The sequence below is a fragment of the Callionymus lyra genome, chromosome 13 (genome assembly GCF_982586985.1).
Source record: "Callionymus lyra chromosome 13, fCalLyr1.hap1.1, whole genome shotgun sequence".
NCBI lineage: Eukaryota > Metazoa > Chordata > Actinopteri > Syngnathiformes > Callionymidae > Callionymus > Callionymus lyra.
Genome location: NC_141830.1, coordinates 19,184,551 through 19,208,535, shown reverse-complemented (window position 1 = coordinate 19,208,535; position 23,985 = coordinate 19,184,551). Strand labels below are relative to the sequence as shown.

Here is a 23,985-nt window from a genome sequence, read left to right as displayed (position 1 = left end):
TGTCAAGTATAAAGCGCTAAGTAAGGGGAACACTTCTTTAAGTAGCCATGTGGGAATAGGATCGAGAAGACATGTTGTGGATTTTGAGGAGGACAACCAGGGACAGCTGTCTAGGACTAACTTGTAAAAAGGAGTCAAAATATATATCAGTTTTAGTGTCTGTGTCCGTTGAGGCTACACCGATTGTATTATAAGAATCTAGCAGGTCTTGAATCTTTCCTCTGATAGTTACAATTTTTTCATTAAAAAAGTTCATGAAGTCACAGCTACTGAGATGAGGAGGGATGGACTGATGGCTCTGTGTCAGCCTGGCTACAGTGCTGAATTAGAGCCTCGGGCTATTCTTATTTGCATCTATAAGTGATGAATAATAGCTGGCTCTGGCTTTCAAAAGAGCTGCATTTTATATTTTTAGCTTATCTTGCCAGACCCGGTAGAATTCATCTTTTTTGATAAACCGATTTCTTCTCTAGTCGTCTAGAATCCTGTCTTAAATTTCCTGACTATACCGCGGAGCACGACTACTTCTGTTAACAGTCTTTAGAGTTAGTGGTGCAATGAAGTCAAGCGTGTTATGTAGCGAGTCTGTGAAACTATCCACAATGTTATCAATGTCATGGTGACTATGGTAGAGTTTCCTGACACACTGAGACTAGACATTTTACTGAGCACTGAGGGGATTGATTCCTTTAATTTGGTTATGGCACTTTCAGACAGACATCTTTTGAGAGTGCTCCTGCTCTGTACACTTGGGTCATTTAAGATAAAATCAAAAGTTATTAATTGATGGTCAGAAAGAACTGAAATCTGAGGACAGACATAAAAATAACATTTTTAATTTCAAGTCCGTATGCTTGGACAAGATCTAATGTGTGCTTAAAGGAGTGAGTCGGTTCATGTACATACTGAGAGAAACCAAATGACTCCAGGGTAGAGTTAAATGTGTTAGCTAAGCTTTCATGGACCACATCCACATGGATGTTAAAGTCACCAACAATAACCACTTTATCTGATTCAAGCACCAGGCTGGTCAGGAACTCAGGGAACTCAAACAAGAATTCAGAATATGGTCCAGGAGGACGATAGAGTCCAGCAAAGAGAAGTGACTGACCTGATCTCAAGGTTGTATTAGATATGCTAAGTATAATACTTTCAAAAGAGTTGAAATCATATTGTGGTCTAGTAAAGGTTGACAGACATGAGTTGATGATGGCTGCGACTCCACCTTCTCGACTGTCTAGGGGGCATTAAAGTAAATGTGTCAAACAATAAGCAGACGTGTATTTTTTTTTTTACGGTAACTTACCTCAAACAAGACGATCCTTTCGCGCTTCCAACTTTGAATGGGTTGCGCAACACCAGGAAGAAAACACGATCGTAAACCGGACGTGGTTTTAAATGTTATTGGTCCTACGAGAAACTAGTGATTGCAAAACGTTCCTAGGTTCCTATCGAAGAGGCATGAACCAACATTAGGGAAACTCGCGCACAATCTCTGGCGCATTCTTAATGGAAGCGGTATGTCGCGAATTCGCGACACTCGGCGTTAAGGGGTTAAGGTAAGGTAAAACTTTAAGGTAAGGTAAAACTTTATTGATCCCTCAGGAGGTCTCCTTAGGAAAATTGTTTTTTTTCCAATAGCCAGCAATTTTTCATAAACAATACAAAATAATAAATAAAAATAAAATAAGAAGAAGAACATAAAGAGAAAGAACAAGATGACACATTCTAAGTCTAAAGATAAAGAAAAAGAACATAGGTCAAAGAAAAACAAAAAAGACAAAGGATACAAAGACTAACATAGAACAGAACATCCAGAAAAGAACAGAACGTCCAGATAAGAAAGGAGTCAGTACAGGATAGGATTTTCATATCACCCTGACCCTGAAGTCTAATGAGGACAGTTCCAGTTTCATCTGAGCTCTTCACAACTTCACCAGCTTGATCAATGGATCTTTTAACCATTATTGGAATAGTTTCTGTGTTTTTCACAGGTAAGGCCACAGGTTACTTTGGGAGCAGGAGACACTAGTAAATACATCAGTGGTTGTTTGTGGTCATACTGTAGTTTTAGGATGTCATTAAATGTATATTGTGTAGTAATTCTACACACTGACAGACACATTTTCGTACTATTCAGAGTGTTTTGTCAATATTCCATATATCTTTAGGAAAGAATGTATAGCTTTTCATCTGTCATTTAATTTTCTAAAAACCAGATAATGGTCAAAATAAAACCACAACTTAGAAGCCCAAATGACAATGTCCCTAATTTTCATTTTATTAATGATATATATATATTATTTGTTTTGCTTGTTTACAGAACAGAAGTCTGATTATAGATTTATAATTTGTAAAAAATAAAATCCTCTGAATGCACTGGTAAGGTAAGATAAGGTAAAGTAAAACTTTATTGATCCCTCAGGAGGTCTCCTTCGGGAAATTGTTTTTTTCCTATAGCCAGCAATTTTTCATAAACAATAAAAAATAATAAATAAAAAATAAAATAAGAACAAGAACATAAAGAGAAAGAACAAGATGACACACTCTAAGTCTAAAGATAAAGACAAAGAACATAGGTCAAAGAAAAATAACAAAGACAAAGGATACAAAGACCAACATAGAACAGAACATCCAGATACTCTCACTTCACTCCTGCCCCCGAACTCAGAATTGTACAATTTAATAGCCCGAGGAATGAATGAGTCCCTGAGTCTATTTGTTTTGCACCTGGGTAGGAGCATTTGTGCACTCATTCTGCTTCTCTGCTCACTGATGACAGTGTTCAGAGGATGACTGTCATCATCCATGATGGACAGTAGTTTGTTCAATGATCTCCTCTCAGCAACTGTCACCAGTGAGTCCAGCTTCATGCCAACCACGAAGCCAGCCCCCCTGATCAACCTGTCCAACCTGTTGACACTCCTCTTGGACACATTTCCACCCCAACACACCACAGCATAGAACAGGACACTGGCCACCACAGACTGGTAGAACATGCAGAGGAGCTTCTTGCAGATGTTAAATGATCGAAGCCTCCTCAGAAAGTACAGTCTACTCTGAACCTTCTTATATACATGTATGGTCTGTGTTGCAGGACCAGTCCAGTTTACTATTAGGTTACTGGTATAACCTAATGTTTCCTTTTTTATAATTATGATTTGATTTGATTTTGCCAAATCAAAACTTTGATTAAGTGTCTTCATTTGTAGCATTTGTTGTCACTCATTTTAATTTTCACGATGATAATTCATATATCACACAACTGAAGAGGAGCTCATGACTGTAACCTTCTCCTACATTTAAGAAAAACAAAAAAACTCTTGACCCTTTACTTGATTTTACGATCAGTTTGTTATTTAACTGTGACTTTGTGAAAATTAAAAAATAAACCAGATATTCACTTCTTTTGTTTCCTCCAGGTTGGTCTGAAGCAGCTGGTGTGTTACCAGATGACATACACGCAGCAGTAGGAGGAACAGTGATGTTCAACACTTCACTGACACAGACAGAAACACCAAATATTATCACATGGTCTAAAGGGAATGACATTATTATAATAACCATAACACCTGAAGACAACAATACAAACCCTCAGTATGCAGACAGGATCACACTTTTCAGGTCGACTGGATCTCTGGAGCTGAGAAATGTTGCTGACAATGACAGTGGAACTTACAATGGAGTTTATATAGTGTTACCAAGTGCAATCACCAGAATTGGGTCTACAACTCTGAGAGTTCATGGTGAGCATCATCTTCACTCACATCAATGTGTAACATCATGATCATGTTGGTGTCTTGTTCTTCCAGTTCCCATAACTGGTGCTAAACTGACCATCAGCTCTGAAGACTTGCTGGAGTTCAACAGTTCTGTCACATTGTCCTGCTCAGTCTCCTCTGGGTCCTCCCTCTCCTTCCTCTGGTGGAACATCAGCTCAGACATCTATGACAGTGATAAAGTTCAGATCAGTGACGGAGGAGCCAAACTCACCATCCTGAATGTGACCCGCTATGACCAGGGACCCTTCACGTGCACAGTCTTCAATCCAGTGAGCCGGGACGTCAGTGGTCCAAAGAATCTCTCCATCAGCTGTGAGAAGATTTTTATGTTTCCTCATGTGATGATTAAAAAAAAATACAGTGAACAAAAGAACTTCTTTCTCCTCCTCCATATCCAGATGGACCTGATGATGTGGATCTACAGATTTCACCATACTTTGAGAAGGGGTCCAACATCAGACTGAACTGCTCATCCGACTCCAGACCTCCTGCAAGACTTCAGTGGTTTTTGAACGACACCATGCTGCCCGACACTGAACCAGAACCTCTATTGAGTTCTGTAACTGAGGAGCAGAGTGGACATTACAGCTGCCAGGCCTTCAACAGCAAAACTCTGAGATACAAAACATCTCGCACAGCAGCTGTGACTGTGCTGGGTAAGTTTCTTTAACTTTATTTAAATATTTGATAAATTGATGCTGTCAATGTATTTATTAGAGGTGGATGGAGTCCAGTCACATGTTACTTGAGTGATATTTAAAATTAAAAAAACTCACATAAATCTACTCTGGTAAAAGTTTAAAAAAAAGAGAACAAAATCTAAAATGTAACAAAGGTTAAATTATATATTATCAACATCATGACATTTCTGCATTTCACCTGGTCATAATCTTTTATTAATGTTTTACATCGTTGAGCATACTAAAAGTAAAGATGATCACATAATGTTTCTGCATTTTTTTTAATTTTTTTTAAACATCTTTTTATTGATTTTCAGATATTAAGACATACATTTTGAAACACACACACAAAATAAGTGAAATAAAAGGTATAATACAAAAACAAAGGAAGATCCCACCCTCCACCCCCGTAGAAAACCACCCTGCGGCCTCAGACCCCCACCCACCTCTTAACAATCAGGGCTTGACAAAGACAGATCAATGGTGAAAACATTCTTGTATATATATACATACACATAAAACAAATTAACTCAAAAAGGAACAATGATGCATAATAGTATACATTGATACAAACGGACAAAAACAAAAAAAAACTAAAGAAAAAACAATACTCCATACATATGGAAAAAAAAAAAAAAAAAAAAAAATATGGTAAAAATAAAAATATAACCCAAACTGTTAAAGTATTATGTAAGGTTCAGCTCTTTAATATGCTGCATGAAAGGGGACCAGGTTTCATGGAACTTCTCCAGACAATTTGACCGACTGTATTTTATTTTCTTAACTGAAACATAGAGAGAAGTTCTTGAATCCAACTCTTAAATGATGGTGGCTTGTCTGACTTCCACTGCAGAAGAACAAGTCTGCGTGCCATAAATGAGGAAAATGCAATTGCGTTTGCATGTGCTGTTGATACAGAGAGGTCAAGTGGAGGTACTCCAAATATACAGATGTGTGGAGAAGGTGTTATTGCTTTTTTACACATGTTCGAAATACATTCAAATATTCTACTCCAGAAACTTTTGAGTGATGGACAATGCCAGAACATATGACCCAAAGTAGCTGGGTTGTGAGAACATCTTAAACAATGTGGACTGACGTCTGGGTAGATTTTAGCAAGTCTCTCATTTGAATAATGCAAATGATGTAACACTTTAAATTGTATGAGACGTTGCTTTATGCAGTAAGATGATGAATGGATACACTTAAGCTACGCTGCCAGAAACTTGCAGATAATTTAATGTTTAAATCTTGTTCCCAGGCTAGCTTAGTTTTGTCCCATGACAGAGGTTTGACATTTTGCATTATCCTATATATTTTGGAAATATTACCTTTTATGTGTGGATTTAAGGAAAGAATCTCATTGCATGTGTTGTTGGATTGCACAAGTGGAAATTTAAGATATTTATTGGCAAAACTCCTGACTTGGAGATATCTGAAGAAATTACTTTTATGAAGATTGTGTTTTTGTTGTAGATACTCAAATGTTAGAAAATGATTATTTTGAATCAAGTCTTTTAGAAATACCAGTCCACTACTGTGCCAGACCTGGAAACCAGTGTCCATCTCGGACGGGGGGAAAAGATGGTTATTCATTAAGGGAGAGAATGTACTTAAATCTTTTAAATTAAAATGTTTCTGAAATTGATTCCAAATCTTTATAGAATTTTTCACAACAGGGTTGGAGATCTGGTGCTGGCCTATTGGTAGTGTAGCACTTAGCAGAGAAATGGCATTATTATTATTTATTTCCAAATTAGCTCAAAGTGGACCTCGTTTTTCCCGCCATGCACCAACCCAAAATGCAAATTTGCACACATTTGCTTCCCAGTAATAGAACATAAAGTTAGGAAGACCAAGTCCTCCCTCCAACCTTGGAATTTCCAGAAAACATTTTTTCATTCTTGGCACAGATCGGTTCCATATAAATGCAGAAATTAAACTGTCAAGTTCCTTAAAAACAGATTTGGGTAAATTATATGGAATCATTTGAAAGAAATAGAGGAAACGGGGAAGAACAGTCATCTTTATAGTGTTCACCCTTCCTGCTAATTAGATTGGTAAGTGGCTCCACCTTAAAAGGTCATTTTTGGTTCAAACAGAGTTTTGAAGTGATTATGGAAGAAATCTTGGTATACATGTGTAATCTTTAAACCCAAGTAGGTAAATTTGTTTGTTAACTGAAAGGGGAAGATATTATAGTCGATTGATTTTGCCAGATCATTGATTGGAAATACAGCACTTTTTGAAAAATGTAATTTGTAACCTGAAATGTGACCAAATATTTTTAATATTTCAATTACTCCAGGTATTGAAACTACTGGATTAGACAAATAGAGCAAAAGGTCATCAGCATATAGTGAACATTTATGAATTTCCTTGTTCCTCACCACTCCAAAGATTTCCTCCTCTTTCCTTAGGGCCAAAGCCAGTGGCTCAATAGCTAAATCAAAAAGAAAAGGTGAGAGACAACAACCCTGTCTTGTTCCTCTGTAAAGTTTATAATACGTTGATGTTATTGTGTTAGTGTGTACTGCGGCCACTGGTGTGGAATTTATTATTTTGATCCAAGATATAAAGTTCGAACCAAAACCAAATTTTCCCAACACTGTAAATAAGTATTCCCACTCCACCCGATCAAATGCTTTTTCAGCGTCAAGTGAGATAACAACTTCTGGCATTTCAGTCGAATGGGAATTATATAAAATATTAAGTAAACGTCGCATGTTAAAGAAAGATTGACTACCTGGCACAAAACCATTCCGGGTGTATTATTTTGGTCATCACTGTTTCCAGACGACGAGACAGAACTTTAGTGAGAATTTTATAGTCGCAGCAGAGAAGGCTTATGGGCCGGTACGAGCCACATTCTCGCGGATATTTTCCTTTTTTAGGTATAACTGTAATAGTTGCCTGATTCATTGTTGGTGGTAGTTTTAAAGTTATAAGTGTTTCTTCAAATAATTTACTTAAAATAGGTGAAAGTTTATTTGAAAACATTTTATAAAATTCAGTGGGGAATCCATCTGGACCAGGTGCTTTTCCGCTTTGCATTGAGTTTATAGCTAGAGGTATTTCCTCTGTTGTTATTCTGGAGTCTATTACAGATTGTTCTTGTTTATTAATTTGGGGAATTTGCATATTTTCTAAAAAAGTCCTCAATCTCCAATGATGTTGCAGAAGTCTCAGAGGTATAAAGGTTACTATAACATTTTCTGAACTGGTCATTAATAGTTTGTGGATGTACGGATGTCAAACCCTTAGCTGTATTAATTTCAGAAATGATACGATTTGCTGCCGATTGTTTGATTCGGTGTGACAGTAGTCGACCCACTTTGTCACTGTGTTCATAGTAGGTTTGTTTTGTTTTCAGGAGGAGTCTCTCAATTTGGACAGTGGTTAAATTATTGTATTCGGCTTGTAATAATTGTCTTTCATTGAATAAGGATGGATTAGGCTGAGATGCACATTTTTTATCTAATTGTAATAATTTCTGCTGTATCTCATTGAAGCGTTTAGTTCTTTCTTTCTTGACATTTGCTGAAAATGAAATAATTTGTCCCCTTAGATAAGCTTTGAGTGCCTCCCAGATTGAAGTGTAGGACATTCCGGGAGTAATATTGATGTCAAGAAAAAATCAATTTGATCCGAGAGAAAATGTTGAAAGTTTTTGCTTGATAATAAGAGTGGGTCAAGACGCCATGTGCGTTGAACTGGTACACTGTCTGGAAATGCTATGTCCAGTTGGACTGGTGCATGATTGGAAATCACAATACTATATAGTGGTATTGGCATTTTGTTACACACGGCAAAATTCTGTTGTCTATCAGAAAAAAAATCTATCCTCGAAAACAATTGGTGGACATGTGAAAAAAAAGAATATTGTTTGGTAGTGGGGTTTAATTTCCTCCAGGGGTCAGTAAGTGCATAAGATTGTTTAATGAGATTTACTGTATTTGCTGATTTTGATAAATTATATTGAAGTTTAGTGGAGGATCTATCCAACGTTGGCTCAGGTACGAGATTAAAATCACCTCCTAAAATGGTGTTATATTTGTTAGGATCTGGAATAGTTGCTATTAGTCCAGAGAAGAACTGAGGATCATCCCAGTTAGGGCCATAAACATTAACTAGTGCCACCTCAGTTCCAGACAATCTACCCACGACTATGACATATCTTCCCTTGTTGTCCGATATGAAATTGTTTAGTTGAAAACAGACTCCTTTTCTAATAAGTATGGCAGCTCCTCTTGACCTATCCCCATAATTAGAGTGATAAATATGTTCTATCCATCCCCTCTTTAACTTTGAGTGTTCTTCTGGACGTAAGTGTGTCTCTTGTAAAAACATTACCTCTCCACCTAATGACTTTAGGTGTGTAAGAGCTTCGTTACGCTTAATAGGATGGTTCACTCCTTTTACGTTCCAGCTTATAAAACGTGTTGAACCTAAAGACAGTGGGTTGTGACTACTCATATTTTAACATGGGTGTAAATACACTTGTAACTGTATGGAGTAAACATAAACAAACAAAAAACAACAACAACGCATAATACCCTTGAACAACAGAGAACAACCCCCCACACACACGTGCCAATCTTCTCCAAAAAAAAAGGAGAGATCGCAACCCCTACCATAAAAGGTATCTGCACTAACATGCTCAGGAAAGCTAAAGTTGCTCCAACAGAACTTGACTTAATACAATTAAGGCACACTTCAATTATAGTATTATTTATCATAAACATCTAATGACAATAAGAACGACTCACATGATTGGTATTTAAATAACCAGCATCAACAAGGATGGACGAGAACATCTAAATAACATTAACTTGTATTAAACGTGTAGAAAAAGTTGAATCAGTTATAATGTTGTTAAATCACTGTCTCACCGGAGTGTCTTCACACTTGTCTCCACTGATGTTTTTGTTGACATACCCGCGCGCCTCTGCAGCGGAGTAGAAGGACTTCCCCACATTCTTGTAGGTGATTCTGAAGCGGGAAGGATAAGCAAATCCGAACCGAACCCCGTCAACTCCACGAAGCCGACTCTTGACGTCATTGAACGCCGCGCGTGCTTTGGCAACACTCGTCGGGTAGTCAGGAAACACTGAGATGCTGACTCCGTCCACACTGATGCGTTGTTTGATCCGAGCGAGTCTCAGGATGTTTGCACAGTCTTGGAAGTAGTGAATGCGGGCTATGATCGTGTTTGACCGGCGTCCCTCTGTAGATCCAGGCGGGGAGAGACGGTGAGCTCTGTCCAGGAGCGGCGCGTCCTTCAGATCAAAGGCCCGCTGCAGAAGCGCGGACACAGACTCGGTGTTGCATTCACGGGTCTCCGGGATTCCGATGATCCTTACGTTGTTTCTCCGCGACCTCGCCTCCAAGTCCTCGCGAAGGCCTCGTGGCTTGAGTCGCTGTTTGCCTACCTTTGCTTGATTTACCAGCCATTTCAAAGTTTCGGTTTTTAGGCATATGGCTTAGCAAAGGAAAAATTCGAAGGTTTTCCAAAAAGTGCGCTGAAAAAATTACTTTTATATAGTCGTTCTGTGGAGCTCCAAAAAACCTGTCTACTCCATTGCTATGCTCAACAGCCCTTCTGCATTTTTTTAACCGTTTTTCTTAGTTGTCTTGGACAAAAGACATATTATAAGTGAAAACATTTTTTTTAACCAAACATGTGACTTTTTTTCTGAGTGAACACATTTTTCTAAATACTATCACTCCCACCTGAGGTTGTGTCACTCCTGACCAGACGTGTAACCGCTGACTCAGCAAACAACAAACGTTGTACCTGAATAATATTTCTTTCCTTGGACAGAGAAAATAACAGCAGCTTCTATCGATGCATCAACAAAGCTGCCGATCGAAGGGAAGAGCATGAACCTGAGCTGTGACTCTGCTGGCTCCGTCTACTCCAGGTCGTGGATGAAGGACAGCAGCGCTCTGACTCCAGACGACAACATGATGCTTGACCATGACAACAGAACACTTTCCTTCACTTCAGTGAGGACCACGGATGACGGAGTGTATTCATGTACACAGAGTAACCCCATCCAGAGCAGCCGGGTGGACTACACGATGGTGGTTAACTGTAGGTAACACTCTGACACTCTTGTTTCATTGCTTTCTACGACAAGACATGATGTCACTTCCTGTCCTGCAGTTGGACCAGAACAGGTGACAATCACAGGACCAGCTGAGGTGGACGTCCAAGAGTCCGTCACACTGACCTGCACTGCTGCGTCCACTCCAGCTTCCAGCTTCACTTGGACAGTGAACGGAACAGTCAAAGAAAACTCCTCTGTCTTCACTATAAACGAAGCTAAACGCTCCGACAGCGGCAGCTACGTCTGTGAAGCACGAAATAATGTCACTGAGAAGACACTGAAGGCCACACATCAGCTTCTTGTCACAGGTACTTTATTTACATTAACTTCATCTGTAGATTCAAAGTTAGGTGATACAATATATTTTGTGTCACAGAAACATCAAGTCCTTGTTCTTCTGGCTGCATTGCTGCCATCGTAGTCGTGAGTCTTGTCGTCGTCATCGCAGCTGTTGTGGGAGGATTTTATCTCAAAAAGAGAAGGTGAGTTTATTTTATTTTATTCGAGTTTTTGTTGTTTCAACGTAGTGCAGTTTATAGTTTCTTGTTTTCTTCACCAACAGGGAAATTGCTCAGGAAAAACCAGGTGTGTAAAGTATCACATTAGAAATGTCTTTTTATTTTCACCAATGTTGTTTTTGTTTTCAAGATCATGTGTTGAAAGAATTTCCTCATTATGAAAATGTCAGGGAAAAGGTTCAGATTCAAACTTACTTCCTGCCAGAGAAGTGAGTGTTTGTCATTATGATGATTGTTTTCCATATTTAATAATTCCAGGAGGAAGAACCACAGACATACTGAGAGTAACAGGAGGACATGATTGGATGGATCAGTCCATGCTCAAGGTACATGTCTCATAAAATGGCTGTTGTGTGTTCACGTTTATATAATCAGTGCTGTGAAAATATCGATAAAAGAACGAATAATGATCTGTAATAATAATCTGTGTTGAATGTTTTTAATTAATCTATTTTTAATATCACCTACAATAGCTGTTAAATTGTCAATTTTAGTATTTGTATTTTATTTCATCATTGTATCAGATTAAAAAAATGGATTTATGAAAAAAAGTCCTTTATAGTTTTAAACAGTTCTCGTCTATTTTATCCTGCTATATTTAAGAATCCAGTGTTGCTGCAACCTTTAGTTAGTACTAGTGTGTGTGTGTGTGTGTGTGTGTGTGTGTGTGTGTGTGTCTGTCTAATCCTAATGTATTATACTGTAGACTCTTAAACAGCTCAAAACATTAGCTTGAGATTTAACTACTGTAATGAAGTGTGTTTCCTGACTCAACCCTCTCTGATCAGGCCACATTTCAAAGACCTTGTTTCCCTAATTTGACTGAAACAAACACAACTGAGTCTGCAAGTAAAACATAATGAGATTCAACACCTGAAGACTGAAGATGGGATGCCTTGGCAGTTTGACGGCGTGGACAGATGTTTGTTACATGCTTTAACTTATTTATGGCCATGTGCCATGGAGAAAGTTTAGACAACAGGGTAAATATGGGTTGATCCTTTTGACCATCCGAGACAAGTCACATGTCATCCACCTTAGAGGAGAATAAACAGATGGACTGAAGAAATGTACAATGATGCCAGAACTAATTTGTTGACCAAGACACTGCTTGGATGAGACTCATTGATATGTCCTTATGTATGAACATTTGTAAATGTGTATGGATTTTTGTATAAAAAGTACCGGATTACCTAATGAAAAAAATCACGAAAGAATGAGAACTAATCTGATTAACATCAATGGTATGATGCCTAACCTCATAATACCTGAAAGTGGTTATACTAAAATTGATGTGTTTAGAAGTTTTTTGATGTACTCCAGTGTACCGGTGGGAAAGAATCTAGATGGAACGAGTAGATTAAATTATCCTAGGATAATGAGACATGAGACATGAAGTATTGAACAGCTGCAGAGGAGTGATGGAGGAGGAATGAGAAGGACAGCAAAGAAGGACCATAGCAGCCAATAAGAACACTGAAACGCTTGTCCACCGCACAAAACTTTGACGAGAAGCAAGCACCCGTCCGAGGAAGCATCCTGCTGAACTCAGGTCATCCTCATCTCTTTGGCGAGAAGCAAGTGTTTCTTCCCAGCAATCCGCAACTTCGTCCAAGGTTGTGCGACGTGAGCATTCGTGGATCTCAACGCTGCGCTCATCTCTGAGTCACATCTCTGACTCAGAAAGCAAACGCTGTTAATCGTCGAAACCCTCGTCGAAAGAACCTTTTCCTCTGGTCCCTCGAAGAAAGAACTCCTTCACCTTGCCCTCATCATTGCCTCTTCACCTTCTTTCTCCTCCATCAATCTTTAGAGTAAGAACCTGGACATTTCATTCCTTATACAGATAAATCGTGTGTGGGGTTTTTAATCTGTTTGTGTTAATTTAGTAGGATTTTATGTAAGATTCCCTTATTCTATCCGTTACCAAATATGCCATAAGTTCATCACTTTTTCACGTTTCATCCCTGAAGTGATCATCCATCATTCTATTTCTCTAATAAATCTATAAAACATCTAGTGGTTTTACGATTATTCTTTTTTGTTGTTGTAATTATACATTTAAGATCCTCTTCTTCAGTAAATAACATTATTCTTGCTAAGCTAGTGCTTCAGATCATAAGATTGATCAAAATATTATTTCATAATTAATTAATAACAACATTAAAACAATTTAATTAATTATTTAATCGTTTTCTCTGGGCTATAAATCAAAGGTGGTTCTCCAACTTCAGGTATACTTGCATATAGGCAATTTAAAGTTAAATCTACTTAGATGTTATGAAATTATAAACCTTATCACTACACTACTGACCTCTCAGTGAAGGTTTTAGTAATGAAGAACTACATCCTTCACTACATCAGATCAAGAGAAAGGGGACATAATGAGGGCAGAAGAAAATGATAATTAACACATTTTTATGAAATTTAAACCATGTGTGTTACTTTTAAAGTAAGGAACATTTCCAGTTCAATTCAATTGAATTCAGTTTTATTTAAAGTGTCTTATCATAACAAGGTTATCTCAAGACACCTTACAGTTGAAGTCAGACTATAGCGAAGAAAGGAAAAACAGATCCTGCAATTCAACAATAAGCAGTAAGCAAAACACTGCAGTGAGCTATGGCGAGGAAAAACTTCCTTTTAGATGGCAGAAACCTTGAGCGTAACCAGACTCATTGTCGATGGCCTCCTGCTTTTAACCGGCTGGGAGGAAGGATGGATAAAGAGACGAGGGAGGGAGGGTACAGTGAGAGAAAAGAGTATAGGAGATTCCATGGAGGTGCTGGAGATTTGATAACGTGGTGGAAATCCTGGATCAGCAGCAGCTCTGGAGGTGGAGCCCTGGGGCCCTGAGAGATAAATAAAAAAGTGTGGGTTTAAACTGCACAGGTGATGAATGTAATGCAGAAAAGAAGGATATACAGAGCTCGGTGTCTAAAACTCCTCCAACATTCTCAGCCTATAGCAGCTAAGATAAACAGTAAGGCTTTATGGAAAAGTAAGGTTTTAAGATTGTTTTTAAACATAGAGAGGGTGTCTGCCCTCCGGACTGAAGCCGGTAGTTGGTGTCACAGCCGAGGGGCTTGAAAACTGAAAGCCCTGGCTCCAAATCTACATTTAGAGATTTGTGGTATAACTAATAGATCTGAGTTTGAGGATCGTAAGGTCCTAGAAGGTTGATAAGTTTGTATTAGATGTTGAATGTATGTTGGTGCTAGACCATGTAAGGCTTTATAGGTTAAGAGAAGGATTTTAAATTGTATTCTAAATTCTACAGGAAGCCAATGTAAGGAAGACAGCACAGGGGAAATGTGTTCACGCCTCTTAGTCTTAGTAAGGACACATGCTGCAGAATTCTGAATGAGCTGAAGAGTTCTTCTTAGAACATCCTGACAGAAGAGAGTTACAATAGTCCAGCCTGGAGGTAACAAAAGCATGGATGAGTTTCTCAGCAGCATCTAAAGGAAGGAAGTGCCTGATTTTTGAAATGTTACGCAGGTGGAAGTAGGCGGTCCGTGAGATTTGTTTTATGTGTGAGTTAAATGATAAATCCTGGTCAAAGCAGACACCCAGATTCTTGACAGTAGTGCTAGCAGCAGGGGCAATTCCATTTTGGAAAGCTAGATCATTAGTTAACAATTGTGTGAGACGTTCCGGACCAACTAATAAAACCTCTGTTTTTTCCAAGTTCAGTAGGAAGAAGTTTTTGGTCATCCAGGACTTGATATCTGTAATACAGGACTGTAGTTGTGTTAGCTAGTTCTTCATCTGGCTTCATTGACAAGTTGGGCGTCATCAGTATAACAGTGAACATTTATAGAGTGTCTTCTGATCAAGTCCCTTAGGGGAGCATATAGATTGTGAATAGGATTGGACCAAGAACAGAACCTTGTGGGACACCATAGCTGACCTTAGTGTGTGTAGATGAGAGGTGGTTGACATGTACATACTGCTTGCTATCTGACAGGTTGGATTTAAACAAGTTTAGAGCAGTTCTAAGTATGCCTATATGGTTTTCTAGCCTCTGTAGAAGGATTTGGTGGTCAACAGTGTCAAATGCAGCACTGAGATCTAGAAGAACAAGAACTGAAACACAGCCCTGATCAGAGGCCATTAGCAGGTCGTTGCTAACTTTTTCCAGGGCGGTCTCTGTGCTGTGGTGTTCAATTCAGTGTCACTTCAAATTGATCATTGTCATGGAGATAACCACACAAGCTGACTCTTCACAACTTTTGCAGGATTTTTGAAATAAAGACAAGATTAAAGATAGGCCTATAGTTAGTGAGAACCTCTGGATCAAGAGGGGGCTTTTTGAGCAGAGGTTTAATTACTGCAACTTTAAAAATCTGAGGCACATAGCCTGATGTCTTTGACAAGTTAATAATGTAAATAAAGTGCTAAGTAAGGGGCACACTTCTTTAAGTAGCCATGTGGGAAAAGTATCCAGGAGACATGTTGTGGACTTTGAGGAGGAAACAATCAGGGACAGTTGTCGACGACTAACTTGTAAAAAGGAGTCAAAATATATATCAGTTTTAGTGTCTGTGTCCGGTGAAGCTGCACCGATTGTATTAGAAGAATCTAGCAGGTCTTGAATCTTTCCTCTGATAGTTACAAGTTTTTCATTAAAAAAGTTCATGAAGTCACAGCTACTGAGATGAGGAGGGATGGACTGATGGCTCTGTGTCAGCCTGGCTACAGTGCTGAATTAGAACTTGGGGTAATTCTTATTTGCTTCTATAAGTGATGAGTAATAGCTGACTCTGGCTGTCCGAAGAGCTGCCTTGTATATTTTTAACTTATCTTGCCAGACCCGGTAGAATTCATCTTTTTTGGATGAACGCCATTTCTTCTCTAGTCGTTTTAATTTACGTGTTTCCTGAGTATACCAGGGAGCACGACTACTTCTGTTAACAGTCTTTAGAGTAAGTGGTGCAAGGAAGTCAAGCGTGTTATGTAGGGAGTTTGTGAAATGTGTAGAGTTTCCTGACACACTGAGACTAGACATTTTACTGAGCACTGAGGGGATTGATTCCTTTAATTTGGTTATGGCACTTTCAGACAGACATCATTTGAGAGTGCTCCTGCTCTGTACACTTGGGTCATTTAAGATAAAATCAAAAGTTATTAATTGATGGTCAGAAAGAACTGAAATCTGAGGACATGAAGACATAAAAATAACATTTTTAATTTCAAGTTCGTATGCTAGGACAAGATCTAATGTGTGCTTAAAGGAGCGAGTCAGTTCATGTACATACTGAGAGAAACCAAATGACTCCAGGGTAGAGTTAAACCTGTTAGCTAAGCAATCATGGACCATATCCACATGGATGTTAAAGTCACCAACAATAATAATAATAATAATAATGCATTTTATTTAAAGGCGCCTTTCTAATAACCATTTTATCTGATTCAAGCACCAGGCTGGTCAGGAACTCAGGGAACTCTGACAATAATTCAGAATATGATCCAGGAGGACAGAGTCCAGCAAAGAGAAGTGACTGACCTGATCTCAAGGTTGTATTAGATATGCTAAGTATAATACTTAAAGAGATTAAATCATATTGTGGTCTAGTAAAGGTTGACAGACATGAGTTGATGATGGCTGCGACTCCACCTTCTCGACTGTCGAGGGGGCATTAAAGTAAATGTGTCGGGTGGTGTTGATTCATTTAAAGAAAGGTAATCATTGATAGACAGACAGGTTTCGGTTAAACAGAATAAGTCAATGGTTTTATATGATATGAGTTCATTAATGAGTGCAGCTTTTGAGGACAGGGATCAGATATTCAACAATCCACACTTAATTTTCCTTTCCCGTACAATTAGGTTGAAGTATGCAGAATTAAAGCAATTCAATCAAGTTTATTGCCCAGTATTTTATTTTTACTGGATTCTTAAGAAATTAGACTTAAATAAATATGGTGCAAATCACAAGCACTAAACTGCTGGGCATTGAGCATTAACCAAACACAAAATATACTTAGTAAAAAGACCACCAAAACAAAGACAAAATATAACAAAAGCTTTGATATAAAGCTAGCAATAAACTACACTGGCAACAACAATCACTCCAAAGAGGAAGAAGACAAAAGCCATGAACAAAAAAAAAACTCTATGTATATATTGTAAACAAAAGAGGCAAACAAAATGGCTAAAACATCCCTATACAGAAAAAATGTACAAACAAAAAGTCACTCACTTAAGAGGATCAAGAAAACCAAATACAAACTTGGTATCTTAGCTTAGTTGTGGCTTGGGACAAGGGTTCGAGATGCAGGCGAAGGAAGACGCAGACTATTTGACGCGAGGAGAGAGGAACAGGTGGAAACAAACAGTGGCAAGTCAGACCAGGGAAACACGAGGAAGGGGAAGTTACGACTGTGTGAAAGCTAGCATTTTTATTTCTCCATCATAGCACCTCATGTATGACTCAACCTTCCTTTGGTTCTTGTTGTTGAGGAGCATCAAAGTGCAAACAAACTTTGATGCTTCTCATTGGCTCATATAACCATCCCACTCCTGACACCAGCTTTCACACATGAAGGACACTAGGGTTCCTACACTTTCTCAACATAAACAGTGAATTGGCTGAAAAATAACGCATCTTAGAAGATGCATTTTGACCATAAAAACTGTCTGTAAATAAAAACCTTTTGCATCTACATTGATCCTCAGGTATGTGTTTACACGACAAACGAAGACCGGCCACAACAGACCATAAAATAAAAGTCATTTTAAAAACATAATGGAAATACAGACAGTTCAGTGGGTAAATCATTAGCTCCATGGCAGAGGTAATACATATGTTTGTTCAAGAACAACTTCCTTCAGGTAGACCTGAAAAAAGAAGCACCCAACATCCAATAATCACAGCACATATCGGACTGTAGACTCGCTCAACTTGGTCACAACCATTTCTCAAAATTACTATTTTTTGACCATAGATCATGTGATTACTGGCTGTGACAAAAATGGGATTATTTTGAAGCCATGATTTGAACTTCCAACCTACCTCCTCAACCACAAGAGGGCGCACTTCTTCAGCTTTCCAGTTCCTTTGTGTGAGTCCATAAAAGAGGAGGAGCCTTTCATATCACCCTGACCCTGAAGTCTAATGAGGACAGTTCCAGTTTCATCTGAGCTCTTCACAACTTCACCAGCTTGATCAATGGATCTTTTAACCATTATTGGAATAGTTTCTGTGTTTTTCACAGGTAAGACGACAAGTTACTTTGGGACCAGGAGACACTAGTAAATACATCAGTGATTGTTTGTGGTCATACTGTAGTTTTAAGATGTCATTAAATATATATCATGTAGTAATTCTACACACTGACAGACACATTTTCGTACTATTCAGAGTGTTTTGTCAATATTCCATAAATCTTTAGGAGAGAATGTATAGCTTTTCATCTGTCATTTAATTTTCTAAAAACCAGATAATGGTCAAAATAAAACCACAACTTAGAAGCCCAAATGACAATGTCCACACTTTTTTCATTTTATTAATGATATACATATATATATATATATATATATATATATATATATATATATATATATATATATATATATATATATATATATATATATTATTTTTCTTGCTTGTTTACAGAACAGAAGTCTGATTATAGATTTATAATTTGTAAAAAATAAAATCCTCTGAATGCACTGGTATAACCTAATGTTTCCTTTTTTATAATTATTATTTGATTTGATTTTGCCAAATCAAAACTTTAATTAAGTGTCTTCATTTGTAGCATTTGTTGTCACTCATTTTAATTTTCACGATGATAATTCATATATCACACAACTGAAGAGGAGCTCATGACTGTAACTTTCTACTACATTAAAAAAACAAACAAAAAACTCTTGCCCCTTTACTTGATTTTACGATCAGTTTGTTATTTAACTGTGACTTTGTGAAAATTAAAAAATAAACCAGATCTTCACTTCTTTTGTTTCCTCCAGGTTGGTCTGAAGCAGCTGGTGTGTTACCAGATGACATACACGCAGCAGTAGGAGGAACAGTGATGTTCAACACTTCACTGACACAGACAGAAACACCAAATACTATCACATGGTCTAAAGGGAATGAGATTATTATAATAACCTCAACACCTGAAGCCAACAAAACAAACCCTCAGTATGCAGACAGGATCACACTTTTCAGGTCGACTGGATCTCTGGAGCTGAGAAATGTTGCTCAGAGTGACAGTGGAACTTACAGAGTTAATATATTGTTACCTGGTGCAAACACCAGAATTGGGTCTACAAGTCTAGGAGTTCATGGTGAGCATCATCTTCACTGACATCAATGTGTAACATCATGATCATGTTGGTGTCTTGTTCCTCCAGTTCCCATAACTGGTGCTAAACTGACCATCAGCTCTGAAGACTTGCTGGAGTTCAACAGTTCTGTCACATTGTCCTGCTCAGTCTCCTCTGGGTCCTCCCTCTCCTTCCTCTGGCGGAACATCAGCTCAGACATCTCTGACAGTGATAAAGTTCAGATCAGTGACGCAGGAGCCAATCTCACCATCCTGAATGTGACCCGCTATGACCAGGGACCCTTCACATGCACCGTCTTCAATCCAGTGAGCCGGGATGTCAGTGGTCCAAAGACTCTCTCCATCAGCTGTGAGAAGATTTTTATGTTTCCTCATGTGATGATTAAAAAAAAAAAAGTGAACAAAAGAACTTATTTTTCCTCATATCCAGATGGACCTGATGATGTGGATCTACAGATTTCACCATACTTTGAGAAGGGGTCCAACATCAGAGTGAACTGCTCATCTGACTCCAGACCTCCTGCACGCCTTCAGTGGTTTTTGAACGACACCCTGCTGCCCGACACTGGACCAGAACTTCTATTGAGTTCTGTAACTGAGGAGCAGAGTGGACATTACAGCTGCCAGGCCTTCAACAGCAAAACTCTGAGATACAAAACATCTCGCACAGCAGCTGTGACTGTGCTGGGTAAGTTTCTTTAACTTTATTTTAATGTTTTTTATTTTACATTTCTTTAATAGTTAAGTCACACAAACACAACAGGGAGGAACTCAAAATGAGTTTCTTTAGTTCGCCTGCTGCCATGTCGGTAGAGACAACCATGGAGAAGAAGAAAAATAAATACCAAAAGAACAGTTAATAGTAATGATTGAACATTTCATATACTTATACAACATCTGGCTGATCGTGAGTCATAGAAATTAAGGACATTTTCCGTGAGTAAAACTGTACCAGGAAGTACTACATTAAAATATGGAATCATAAAGTCAGAGACCAAAGTCCTTTCTAAGAAGATCATAATAGGAGATTATTCAGAAAAGATAAATTGATGCTGTCAATGTATTTATTAGAGGTGGATGGAGTCCAGTCACATGTTATTTGAGTAATATTTAAAATTAAAAAAACTCACATAAATCTACTCTGGTAAATGTTGAAAAAAAGACAACAAAATCTAAAATGTAACAAAGGTTAAATTATATATTATCAACATCATGACATTTCTGCATTTCACCTGGTCATAATCTTTTATTAATGTTTTACGTCGTTGAGCATACTAAAAGTAAAGATGATCACATAATGTTTCTGCATTTTTTTAAACTGTTTTTCTTAGTTGTCTTGGACAAAAGATATATTATAAGTGAAAACATTTTTTTAACCAAACCTGTGACTTTTTTTCTGAGTGAACATATTTTTCTAAATACTATCACTCCCACCTGAGGTTGTGTCACTCCTGACCAGACGTGTAACCGCTGACTCAGCAAACAACAAACGTTGTACCTGAATAATATTTCTTTCCTTGGACAGAGAAAATAACAGCAGCTTCTATCGATGCATCAACAAAGCTGCCGATCGAAGGGAAGAGCATGAACCTGAGCTGTGACTCTGCTGGCTCCGTCTACTCCAGGTCGTGGATGAAGGACAGCAGCGCTCTGACTCCAGACGACAACATGATGCTTGACCATGACAACAGAACACTTTCCTTCACTTCAGTGAGGACGACGGATGACGGAGTGTATTCATGTACACAGAGTAACCCCATCCAGAGCAGCCGGGTGGACTACACAATGGTGGTTAACTGTAGGTAACACTCTGACACTCTTGTTTCATTGCTTTCTACTACAAGACATGATGTCACTTCCTGTCCTGCAGTTGGACCAGAGCAGGTGACAATCACAGGACCAGCTGAGGTGGACGTCCAAGAGTCCGTCACACTGACCTGCACTGCTGCGTCCACTCCAGCTTCCAGCTTCACTTGGACAGAGAACGGAACAGTCAAAGAAAATTCCTCCGTCTTCACTATAAACGAAGCTAAACGCTCCGACAGCGGCAGCTACGTCTGTGAAGCACGAAATAATGTCACTGAGAAGACACTGAAGGCCACACATCAGCTTCTTGTCACAGGTACTTTATTTACAGTAACTTCATCTGTAGATTCAAAGTTAGGTGATACAATATATTTTGTGTCACAGAAACATCAAGTCCTTGTTCTTCTGGCTGCATTGCTGCCATCGTAGTCGTGAGTCTTGTCGTCGTCATCGCAGCTGTTGTGGGAGGATTTTATCTCAAAAAAAGAAGGTGAGTGTATTTTATTTTAGTTTTTGTTGTTTCAACGTAGTCAACTTTTTCATCAGTGGTGATGGATGCATCTTCAGTGACCATTTTATATTAGCACGACGATCACAGTGAGTTCAATAGTTTCCCTCAAACGACTGCTGCACTATAATTATGTTGTTTCCTTCATCAACAGTGAACCTGCACAGGGATCATCTGACATCAACAGCAACACAAGTGTGTGAAGTATCGGATATGTGTTATTTATTTCAAGTAATTTATTGTTGTTTTCAATATCTTGTGTGAGACGAAACCCCTCATTATGAAGGAATCCAGGTAAACTATTATTTGATTTAAACCTACTTCCGGGTCAAAGTGTTGTATGTAGTATGTAGTATGTAGTATGTAGTATGTAGTATGTAGTATGTAGTATGTAGTATGTAGTATGTAGTATGTCGTATGTAGTATGTAGTATGTAGTATGTATCAAATGCAAAAAACAAAAGTGGGAAGTAACTATTATTTGATTTAAACCTACTTCCGGGTCAAAGTGTTGTAGTATGTAGTATGTAGTATGTAGTATGTAGTATGTAGTATGTAGTATGTAGTATGTAGTATGTAGTATGTAGTATGTAGTATGTATCAAATGCTAAAAACAAAAGTGGGAAGTATTTTGACACAAAGATAATTGTTGTTACAGGACAACCTTCAACCTTAACTACCTCCTCAACCACAAGAGGGCGCGCTTCTTCAGCTTTCCAGTTTCAATCTGTGAGTCCATAAAAGAGGAGGAGCCTTTCATATCACCCTGACCCTGAAGTCTAATGAGGACAGTTCCAGTTTCATCTGAGCTCATACTCCACCAGCTTGATCAATGGATATTTTAACCATTATTGGAATAGTTTCTGTGTTTTTCACAGGTAAGACGAGAAGTTACTTTGGGACCAGGAGACACTAGTGAACCTGCACAGGGATCATCTGACATCAACAGCAACACAAGTGTGTGAAGTATCGGATATGTGTTATTTATTTCAAGTAATTTATTGTTGTTTTCAATATCTTGTGTGAGACGAAACCCCTCATTATGAAGGAATCCAGGTAAACTATTATTTGATTTAAACCTACTTCCGGGTCAAAGTGTTGTTGATGTAGTATGTAGTATGTAGTATGTAGTATGTAGTATGTAGTATGTAGTATGTAGTATGTAGTATGTAGTATGTAGTATGTAGTATGTAGTATGTACCAAATGCTAAAACAAAAGTGGGAAGTATTTTGACACAAAGATAATTGTTGTTACAGGACAACCTTCAACCTTAACTACCTCCTCAACCACAAGAGGGCGCGCTTCTTCAGCTTTCCCGTTTCTCTCTGTGAGTCCATAAAAGAGGAGGAGCCTTTCATATCACCCTGACCCTGAAGTCTAATGAGGACAGTTCCAGTTTCATCTGAGCTCATACTTCACCAGCTTGATCAATGGATCGTTTAACCATTATTGGAATAGTTTCTGTGTTTTTCACAGGTAAGACGAGAAGTTACTTTGGGACCAGGAGACACTAGTGAACCTGCACAGGGATCATCTGACATCAACAGCAACACAAGTGTGTGAAGTATCGGATATGTGTTATTTATTTCAAGTAATTTATTGTTGTTTTCAATATCTTGTGTGAGACGAAACCCCTCATTATGAAGGAATCCAGGTAAACTATTATTTGATTTAAACCTACTTCCGGGTCAAAGTGTTGTAGATGTAGTATGTAGTATGTAGTATGTAGTATGTAGTATGTAGTATGTAGTATGTAGTATGTAGTATGTAGTATGTAGTATGTAGTATGTAGTATGTAGTATGTAGTATGTAGTATGTAGTATGTAGTATGTAGTATGTAGTATGTAGTATGTAGTATGTAGTATGTAGTGTCTTATTCAATATAAACAGTCCTGAGTGAAAATCCCTTGAGTTTTTGACATACTCCTAACAGCCAAGTTCAAAGTCCGTCAAATCGACCTTCAATCAGAGGCAGAGGTAATACATCTGTTTGTACGAGAACAACTTCCTTCAGGTAGACCTGAAAAAAGAAGCATCCAACATCCAATGATCACAGCACGGATCTGACTGCAAACTCGTTCAACTTGGTCACACCCACTTCTCAAAAAATAATTTTACGTGACTGAAGATCATGTGACCAAATGCTAAAACAAAAGTGGGAAGTATTTTGACACAAAGATAATTGTTGTTACAGGACAACCTTCAACCTTAACTACCTCCTCAACCACAAGAGGGCGCGCTTCTTCAGCTTTCCAGATTCTCTCTGTGAGTCCATAAAAGA

At 38.3% G+C, this 23,985-nt stretch overlaps 2 protein-coding genes and 1 long non-coding RNA gene across 5 annotated transcripts; 2 read left to right on the top strand and 1 right to left on the bottom strand.

Moving 5' to 3' along the window:
* The first annotated feature begins 1,852 nt into the window (after nucleotides 1–1,852).
* LOC148067666 (cell adhesion molecule CEACAM5-like) lies at nucleotides 1,853–13,110 on the top strand. 3 transcript variants are annotated; one of them, XM_087806301.1, is made up of 11 exons: nucleotides 1,853–1,994; nucleotides 3,423–3,746; nucleotides 3,813–4,094; nucleotides 4,181–4,438; nucleotides 10,287–10,559; nucleotides 10,632–10,883; nucleotides 10,952–11,057; nucleotides 11,138–11,160; nucleotides 11,224–11,270; nucleotides 11,352–11,419; nucleotides 11,882–13,110. In XM_087806301.1, the coding sequence occupies exons 1-10, from the start codon at nucleotides 1,949–1,951 to the stop codon at nucleotides 11,373–11,375; spliced, it is 1,635 nt and encodes a 544-aa protein (XP_087662427.1). In that variant the 5' UTR covers nucleotides 1,853–1,948; the 3' UTR covers nucleotides 11,376–11,419; nucleotides 11,882–13,110. The 3 variants fall into 3 exon arrangements, 2 of the variants coding, with proteins under 2 accessions (XP_087662427.1, XP_087662426.1); XR_015713234.1 differs by having other exon boundaries at nucleotides 11,224–11,419; nucleotides 11,882–11,912; XM_087806300.1 differs by lacking the exon at nucleotides 11,224–11,270 and having other exon boundaries at nucleotides 1,854–1,994.
* Nucleotides 13,111–13,567: 457 nt separating this feature from the next.
* Nucleotides 13,568–17,493, bottom strand: LOC148067665 (uncharacterized). The gene is made up of 2 exons (XR_015713235.1): nucleotides 17,299–17,493; nucleotides 13,568–13,945 (listed from the first exon to the last, which is right to left on the bottom strand). It is a non-coding gene; the product is annotated as an uncharacterized LOC148067665 (long non-coding RNA).
* Nucleotides 17,494–18,197: 704 nt separating this feature from the next.
* On the top strand, nucleotides 18,198–22,492 carry LOC148067664 (cell adhesion molecule CEACAM2-like). Its single transcript, XM_087806304.1, has 9 exons — nucleotides 18,198–18,313; nucleotides 19,071–19,391; nucleotides 19,458–19,739; nucleotides 19,821–20,078; nucleotides 20,916–21,192; nucleotides 21,235–21,512; nucleotides 21,581–21,686; nucleotides 21,859–21,899; nucleotides 22,362–22,492. Exons 1-9 carry the CDS (start codon nucleotides 18,268–18,270, stop codon nucleotides 22,442–22,444), a joined length of 1,692 nt encoding a protein of 563 aa, XP_087662430.1. The 5' UTR covers nucleotides 18,198–18,267; the 3' UTR covers nucleotides 22,445–22,492.
* Nucleotides 22,493–23,985: the final 1,493 nt, after the last annotated feature.

Excerpts from the sequence above, each read along its gene's own strand:
- LOC148067666 (XM_087806300.1), top strand. The coding sequence starts at position 1,949 with ATGGATCTTTTAACCATTATTGGAATAGTTTCTGTGTTTTTCACAG. Across the intron at positions 1,995-3,422 it reads AGTTTCTGTGTTTTTCACAG|GTTGGTCTGAAGCAGCTGGT; the intron begins GTAAGGCCACAG and ends TGTTTCCTCCAG. Across the intron at positions 11,420-11,881 it reads TGGATCAGTCCATGCTCAAG|GCCACATTTCAAAGACCTTG; the intron begins GTACATGTCTCA and ends CTCTCTGATCAG.
- LOC148067664 (XM_087806304.1), top strand. The coding sequence starts at position 18,268 with ATGGATCTTTTAACCATTATTGGAATAGTTTCTGTGTTTTTCACAG. Across the intron at positions 18,314-19,070 it reads AGTTTCTGTGTTTTTCACAG|GTTGGTCTGAAGCAGCTGGT; the intron begins GTAAGACGACAA and ends TGTTTCCTCCAG. Across the intron at positions 21,193-21,234 it reads ACAATGGTGGTTAACTGTAG|ACATGATGTCACTTCCTGTC; the intron begins GTAACACTCTGA and ends TTCTACTACAAG.